The 8,181-nt window shown below is 56.8% G+C and overlaps 1 protein-coding gene across 5 annotated transcripts in view; it reads right to left on the bottom strand.

The window, feature by feature from the left end:
• Positions 1-2,124: 2,124 nt before the first annotated feature.
• The window catches only part of PROM2 (prominin 2), a 15,271-nt gene continuing 9,214 nt past the window's right edge, over positions 2,125-8,181 (bottom strand). For 4 of the 5 annotated variants that reach the window (XM_019659986.1, XM_019659984.1, XM_019659989.1 and 1 more), the window contains 10 exons: positions 7,597-7,743; positions 7,065-7,136; positions 6,300-6,392; positions 6,122-6,175; positions 5,750-5,830; positions 5,439-5,507; positions 4,657-4,746; positions 4,346-4,452; positions 3,985-4,059; positions 2,125-3,763 (listed from right to left, as the gene is read on the bottom strand). In XM_019659986.1, the coding sequence (XP_019515531.1) occupies positions 3,996-4,059; positions 4,346-4,452; positions 4,657-4,746; positions 5,439-5,507; positions 5,750-5,830; positions 6,122-6,175; positions 6,300-6,392; positions 7,065-7,136; positions 7,597-7,743 (777 nt within the window). In that variant the 3' untranslated portion in view covers positions 2,125-3,763; positions 3,985-3,995. The remainder of the gene's footprint in view (positions 3,764-3,984; positions 4,060-4,345; positions 4,453-4,656; positions 4,747-5,438; positions 5,508-5,749; positions 5,831-6,121; positions 6,176-6,299; positions 6,393-7,064; positions 7,137-7,596; positions 7,744-8,181) is intronic. The other variant, XM_019659987.1, reaches the window with a different exon arrangement.

Here is an 8,181-nt window from a genome sequence, read left to right as displayed (position 1 = left end):
AGCCTCCTTCCCTCTGGCTTGAAGTGAAGAGAGGACACCCGTTGAACTCAGCTCACCTCCGCCAAACCGCCTCCTCTCACCTCAACACCTGACTTCTGGGTTCCCTCAGTGTGGTGGGGGTTCTGGTGACCAAATTCTGCAGCTGGTGTCAGAGGTCAGGGCTGGGTGAGGTCACGTCTCCGCACACACCCGCCTTCTCCCACCCAGTGCTCAGTCCACATCTGTATGATGGGTGAATGCTAACTGCTCCCAGAAGGGCATGTCCAGGCACTGCAAGGATTGCGGACCACAGGAAATGGGTTTCATTCCAGCAGCAGCACGGTGTGTGGACCAGGCTGGCCACCGGCCTTAAGGTTTGGCCCCTGGTACTCAGGCCTGGAGACAGGGCACTGGAAGCTGAGCATAGGGAGGGCCTGGCCCTGTGCCTCAGGCTGACCCGGGGAATTCCGTGTTGCCTGAAATGCCCTAATTATCAGTTGATTCCTTGGGGAAGTGTCTACTCAGCCTGCCATCAGTCTCGGTGCCTGAGTTTTCTCAGCCGTAAATAGGTAAATAGCAGTGCCAGCCTCTTAGTGGATTTGTGTGAAGTGCTTAGCACTTTCTGATTTACACGCATAGTTCCATATATGTTAGCTCTGTCCCTCAGGTAGCCGGAGCAGGCCCCCAGCCGCATGGCCCTTCCTTTGCACACCTGAGCCAGGCGGAACTGCCCTGGTGAGCCACCTGAGACCTCCTCGCCATGTGGGACCTCAGACATCCTGGCCCATGTGGCCTTCCTTTGGCAGAATCTGCCACTCAGGGCTCACAGGACCTTTACTCTGGAATGGCCGGGCTGGACATTGGGCATGACTCCCAGGGCCTCCAATTGGTCCTCTGTCCTGCCACAGGAACAGCAAGGACACTTGTATCAGACCTCCTTGGACACAGGGCCTCCCTCCCACATGCCCACAGGGAATGGGGACTGGCCGCATGCCCAGGAAGGAACCTCCAGGGCCACCAGACTAGGGGCCCTGAATCCAAAACATGGCTGGGCTTCAACCTGTCAGACCTTGAACCAGTCATGTGGCTTCTCAGAGCTTTGTTTGCTCTACATTCAAGGTCCATCCCCAACCCCTTCAGGGGATGTCATGGTAACAGATGAGGCCGTGACCACCAAGGGGCTTTGTTTCACACATAAAGTAGGATTCACATTTTAAGATCCAAGCACTTTAGAATCAGGGAAATATGTCATATATTTTTTTTCTGTGGCTATTTCTGTCTCTCTGTCACCTGCCAAGTGCCACTGCCATTCCTGGGTAGCTTACAGCAATACTCTCCAAAGTAAGCTCCTTGGAAAAGTGAGTGTTAAGCTGGCAGGGCCAAGTTTTCTGGACTAAGTTCAAAGACAGGCAGCCTTTTCCTGCTTCACAGGGGACGAGGTCAGTTTTCAGGACTAGGACTTCTGATCATGGAAAGCTAGGCCATTTGGACTCAGCCCCAAACCGAGGACAAGTCAAAAGCTGCTCCAAAAAAATTAATACATCTGCTTGGGGGTCCTGGGGGGCAAACAAGCCAGTGAGGACTCTCAGGGCCAAGGTCTGGGAAAGTAAGTAACCCAGAGATGTGTGCCTGGCATGTGGGGCTATTCTTCCCAGGGTCCCGCTGGTCCCAGAAGATACAAAAAGCTGCTGAGCAGAGGTGTTAACAGCTTCTGGGGCTAAGGAGGTAAAAACTCGGCCAACCAAGAAGAGGGCTGCCTGCAAACATTTCATGTTTGGGGGTTGGGACCGCCGAGGGCTTGGCCTCCAGAATACAGATGAGCTGGAAGCAGATCAGCCTTCTGAGGGACTGCAAGTCAGCTCAGCCCCGGGACATAGGTGAAAGCCATCCTGGTCCGCTGGATCTCAAGCCATGTGCCAGATGTCAACATGACGCTCATGGGGGGAAGTAACTTCATCTTACAGCTCCAATTATTTCTACAGGTATCAGATATAATGTGTGGGACTCAATCAAAAATCATATGAGACAAAAACCAAGAATAACAGCAGACACTGGAAACAGACTCATGGAGGCTCCAAAGTAGGGTTATTAAACCTTAAAGTAGCCGTGCTTCATATGCTAAAATATATCAAAGACAAAAGGCAGTTTTGATAGAGAGCTGGAATTGATTTTTAATCAATTTCATTCTTAAAATGCAGGATGCTACAACTTCCCTGCACGGGGCAACAGATGAGAAATGAGTAGAAACCTCTGGGCAGAGCCAAAAAGGCAATTGTGGTACATTCAGGGATGCCAGTGCAAGCGTGTGTCTGCAAGTGACAGTACAGCATGTACACGCCATCCTACTTCCTAGCAGCAAACCTGTTGCTGGTTTGTAAGAAGCAATCAAACACAGACACTCCTGAAACTCAGCACACCATGATCTGCAGGCTCTTTCATAGGCACCCCTGGCCCTCGGCCCCTGGCCCAGAGCAGTGGTGGAAGGAAGTAGCAGCATTTGAGCATGTGTTCTATGCCAGGCCCCAGCCAAGGGCTTTCCATGCATTGCCACATTTTTCACAGCCCTATGAGGAGGATATGACTCTTCTCCCTATTTTATAAATGGAGAAACTGAGGCCCAGAGGCCATGTAACATGTTTGAGTTGCCCCCACTAACAGGCACACAGACCCAGGTCTGCCTGCTCCTGGAGTGGGCCCCTCCCCACTTACTAATTTTGGGGTATCCCTGGATGCCTGTGGCCTTTCCACACTCATTAAACACTGACTGCATACAGGACCCTAATCTGGGAGACCTACTGTTAAGGACCTAGGGCCAAGGCATAGGTAGTGACAGCACTATCACGGATGGGAGGGCCTGTCCATCTCCTCCTCTCTCTCCTCTTCTTCCTGCTTCTGGAACTCAGGGTCCAGCATGCAGAGAGGGCACAGGGATGGACCAGGGATGACCCAGGCCACAGGAGAAGGAGTAAGGGCCACAGTGCAAAGCCTGTTGTGGCCATCAGATCCCTCTGGGTGGGGCTACCTTCTGGGGAGCTGAGGGGCGGCCCCGCTCCAGCCCAGATCCCAGGTCCCTTCCCAGGGAGCCAGTGCTCAGAGAGGAGCTGAGGGATAGCGGCACTGTTTCCAACCCAGAGTGCAGGCAAGGGACTCAGCCTTCAGACAGGCTGGGGGGCCAGGAAATCCAGGCTGGGGCCTGTGGAGGATCCAGGTGGAGGCAGTGGTGGCTTCTTGCCTGGTGGCTTTACCTGATCAGATTGGTCAGGCAGGATGGGGTCCCTGGGGGCTGGCAGGTAGTGGGATAAGGTAATGGAAGGACAAGGAAAAAGAGCTTCCCTGGGGGAAAGGGGCAGAGTGAAGCTGGGACAAGTAGGGGAGGCAGGTGAGGATGGGGGCAAGGAGACTGGAGAGGAGTGGGAGAGCAGGTGCAGGGGGAGGGACAGGTGGTGACAGAGCGTGGTCGGCAGGGCCTGCTCTCCCAAGGAGCTGAGGAAGTGGTTCCGATAGGTGGAGAACAGCATCTTCCCAGTGCTGACATGTTACAGTGAGGAGGAGAAGGGACACACACCTGAAAGGACCTGTTGGCTCTGTAGCTTGGCAACAATTATGTGTGTTTTTGAGAATGAAAGAAGGGGATCATGAGCAGGCAGGGGATGGGATGGGGTCAGGAAGTTGGAATTGGAGGACACCGGCCTGGGCTCAGGGGAAAAGAGAAATCCTCTGGTCCAGGCCAAGTTAAAGGGGGAAGGCAGGCAGCCCTGGACATCAGCGAGCAGCTAGAAAACCCCTGTTATGGATTCAGAACGAGACAGGTAAGGGGTTGGGAGAGGAAGCAGAGCTGGGTCTGTTGGTCCCACTGCCGAATGGACCAGACCCAGCACCCAGACCCCACCAAGTCCCCCAACCCTCCTGCCCTCCTGGACTCTAGAGACCCCAGATTGAGCCTCATGCCTTCCTCCTCACCCACGCCCCCACCCCTGGCACCAAGGAATTAAGTGGGGGACTCACCTACGGGGGTCCTACAGCTTCAGGGAGGTGACCCGGGGAATGTGGAAGAGCTGAGTCTCCTCAGAGCTGCTGGAGCTGTGGGGTCACAGAAAGAGCGTGAGTGGCCCCAGCACAGACCCTCAGCACCACACAGAGACAAACCCGGAGCCCTGGTCTTCCCGCCTCAGAGGCTCTCTGGGGGTGGCAGGGTCCTGGTGGATATGGGGCAGGACACGGAGGAACTTTCTGGCCCTGGGACTCTGCATGAGCTTCCTTGAGCTGGGGCGTCTTCAGAGGGGTACAGCAAGGGGCTGGGGCTTGGTGGCTGGAAGGACGCCTCCCTGGGCTTCTGCTGCCTCCATGGTCCTGGCAGGCCCCTCACCTGAGGCGTTTCCAGATGGGATGGCAGTATTTGGAGGTCTTGATAGCAAAGATGATGCTGGGGACCAGGAGGAAGGTGCACCACCCCATGCAGAACCAGAAGGCATTCTAGAACAGGGTGAGGGGTTAGCTTATGGGCTGGGCAGTGACTTCTTCCCATCCCGCTCTGCACCCCAGCATCCCACTGAGTCAGTGAGGGGCATGGGGAGGTGTTCTCAGGAGCGGGCCTGGGGGCATGGGCTCTGCCTCACCTCGCCTCATGCCCTGCTCACAAGCACCTCCCAGGAGCCTGGATGAGCTGCGGGCACTCACCCAGGGGTCAGCCATCATGTCACACAGGATCACACGGCCATTGTCCAGGGCTCCAGAGAGGGGCTGGCAGGTGGCGATGTGCTGAGTCACCTGTGGCATCAACATGAGGCAGGTACACCCAGGCCCACAGGTGTATACCCCATGGTCAGAGACAGAGGTTGACAGGGACACAGCTAGGCCCAGGGGCACAGCTATACACAGACACATGGATGCAGGAACACAAAGATGTGAGGACACACCGACAGGCTGAGCTCCTATATCAGGCTGTTTTAAGCTCCTACTATGTGCCCGGCATTGTGCTTTCAGTCACATTCTCACTGAGAGGCAACATGTGTGTGTGCATGTGCACACATGTGTGCACATACTCACACTGGCATGCATACACACACTCAGGGTTAAGCAAAACCCCCGCTGGCTTCGTGTGACACCCTGACAGCTTGCAGAGGCTGGGGTCAGCAAGCGCCTGCAGGAGCAGGTAGGCTTGCCCTCAGACAGGCTGGGCAAGGGGTCAGCACAAGAAGGATGTGGGGGCGAGGTGTGGACAGCATGTTCTGGAGTCATGGCTGGCACCACTCATACTCAGGCCTCAGAGAAGTGCTGCCGGAAGGGGGGTGGGCAGAGCCCAGCCAGCAAGCAGGGGTGTGGATGCCAGGTTTGGGAGTCTGGGCTCCGTCCCGAAGGCCCAGGGCACCCCCAGGGCTCCAGGGGTGAATGACTGGTACCGCTGGGAGTGAGTGATGAGTATTGGCTTTGAGGCCAGGAGGGGTGTGCGCCCCACTCACCTCCTCTCTCACCCAGACCGTGTACTGGGAGAAGTAGCCCATCTCCCGGGTCAGGAAGCACTCACTTTCCTGCAGGAAAGAGGGGAGCTCTGGGATGGCAGGAGGCCCAGGAACCAGCACCCCACCCCCTACGCCTAGCACCATCAGGACAGGCTGAGATGGCTCTTCTGGGGGCCCCGTTGAGGGGACAAGGCTGGAGGAGAGGCCTGGGGTGTGAGTCCTGTGTGCCTTACCCCTTCACCTCAGCCTTTCTACCCACCCCTGGCTCTGAGGAAGCACCCCCCCCGCCCCCTCCCCCCACCCACGCTCACATTCCTCAGGATACGGGTGGCCCAGGCAGGCAGCGTTCCTTTTAGGCGAGTGACCCTATCCAGGACACTTGAGGCCTCCCCCTGGGAGAGAGGAGAGGGGTTCAGCTCAGTGTCCTGCTCAGTCAGGGAACAGCCACTCATTTGTTAACTCAACATATAACACACAACTACTGAGCTTGGCCATAAGGACAGAGGCCCAAAACAGTAGTCCTCAAAAACCTGCCCACCCACCCCGAATTCTTCCCACCTCAACCCTCCACCTCGGGTGGGACTGGGCAGAGCAGGGGAGGTCCCAAGCCAGCTGGGACTCTTCTTCCTCCCGCCCTCGGCTGCCCGCCTGCTGCACCCCGCCCTCCCATCCCCAGAAGCCACCTGGAGCTTTGATGTGGAAGATGCCAGAGCCCTGACACTGACATTGAGCTTGGCCTGCGGAGGAGAGATGGGGGCTGGTGAGGGGACATTAGGGTTCGGGCGCCTGCCTCCTCTTTCGTGCCCCCTCCCTGCGTCCACTCTCCCCCAGGCCCTGTGCTCCCTGGGCCTCCAGACTTACCACAAGGCTCTGCTGGGGGAGGACCTTCTCCTGGTAGAGGTTTCTGAGCCTGTGGGCCTCCTGCTGCAGCTGCTTCCCCAGCCCTGAACTGCCCTGAGGAGGGAAGGAGACAGATGGCCCTGTGCCCAGGACAGTACAGCCTTTGCCAGCATATCCTTTACCGAGCCGTTCAAGCAGACACACTGAGCGATGTCAAAGCACTGGCTCAGAGGTGGAGAACCGAGGCCTCCTGGGCCTGAGCTGGGTTTCGGGGGCCTATGCCCAAGTTCTAGGTCCACCACCAGCTCACCAGGTGCCCCTAAGTCAGCCACAGAACCTGTTTAACGGCAGTGGAATCCGCTGAAACAGATGGGATCTATATGATATCTGGGGAAAAACTTTCAAATTCTAAATATTTATAAATACAAAATACTGGTTTTTTTCCCAGTAGACTTCAAGGTTCTGGTGGGGACTCCATCGCGCTGTCCTCAGGGCCCCTGTCCCAGTGGATCCCATAAGCAATGAGCACTCAGAAATGACTGTCTCACTGCGTGATGTCAGACCAGTTACTTCATCTGATCTTTACAGATGAAGAGACCAAGGCCCAGAGATGCTGAATGACCTGCCCTTCAGCCCTGCCGGGCTCCCCAAGCCTCACTGGTGGAGCCCCTCAATCCCCTGCCTCTGCCCTCACCCTCTCCCGCTCCAACCACTCCTACCCTGTCCCATAGCCAAGGCCTCGCCCTGATTGCTGCCTGGCCAGTGGGGTCCCTGCTCCCTTCTTACCTGGGTCTGAGCCAGTCCTTCCAGCTCGTGGGCCAGCTTCTCCATGTCGGTGTTCACCACGGGCTTCTGGATCTGCAGGCAGATGGGAGGCCGACAGGGAATGAACCCCGGCTCCCGGCCCAGGTTCCCCGCCTTTTCAAAAGTACTGCACACCAGGTATCCTACTGGGACACATCTGCCACAGTGGGTATCACATGTATCAGACATTTTCCCTTAGGATGCAAGAGAAAAAGGAGGTGCCCTCTGGTGTAACCCAAGAGGCAGCTTCCCATCATCGTTCGCCACAGCAGTGGGTTCAGGACCACGAACAGCAACACGTTCTGGGGATGGGGAGGCATCACTCCCTCCATCAGGATGGAGGGGGGGGGGCCGTGTACTAGGACAGGTCTGGGGCACATAGTCTGGGGACACGGCCCAGGGACATGTTGGGGAGTGAAGGGAAGACAGGGCCAGGACAAGGTGAGACGCACCCCCCAGCTCCTCTGGGGACCTGTGTTCTGCCATGTTCTGGCCAGGGGGACCCACTGCTGACCTGGATGAGGAAGTCAGGGTACTGGAGGTCCCCGAGCCCACTGCTCTGCAGGGCCTGCAGGTCCCGGTGGCCAGCTGGGCTCAGCAGGTCCACGTTCTCCAGATCCACCGTTAGGTTCTGTATCACCTGCTTCAGGTTGGCTGTGTACTGGGAGGGAGGGGACAGGGTAGGGGCATGCCCAGCCATTGAGCCAGGACCCCAGAGTTACTGTCCTGGGTGAGGCATCACCAGAACTTCTGGGTACCCAGGGGCCCAGACTAAATACTCCCAGTCCCACACTGGCCCCCAGCAGGCCTCTGCTTCCCACCTGTCCCTCTCTTAAACTCACCCCACCAAGACCCAGCCCTCCTCATTACCTATCTGGCCACTGGACAGAAACACAGACCTTTCCTGACCACCCAAGACAAAACAGCTCCCCAAGCCCATCTTTATCACATCACCCTGCGTCAAGGTCTTCAGAGCACCTGCTTCTGTGACATTATTTATGTGTGCACTTGTCTATCGCCATCAGCTCCACCCATTCTGAATGAAACCCTTGGTGTCTTGAGCAGAGGCTCACATGGGGTGGGCACAAGACAATGTTGA

Source organism: Hipposideros armiger, unplaced genomic scaffold (genome assembly GCF_001890085.2).
Source record: "Hipposideros armiger isolate ML-2016 unplaced genomic scaffold, ASM189008v1 scaffold_310, whole genome shotgun sequence".
Classification (NCBI taxonomy): domain Eukaryota; kingdom Metazoa; phylum Chordata; class Mammalia; order Chiroptera; family Hipposideridae; genus Hipposideros; species Hipposideros armiger.
This window is presented reverse-complemented; position numbering and strand designations above follow the sequence as displayed.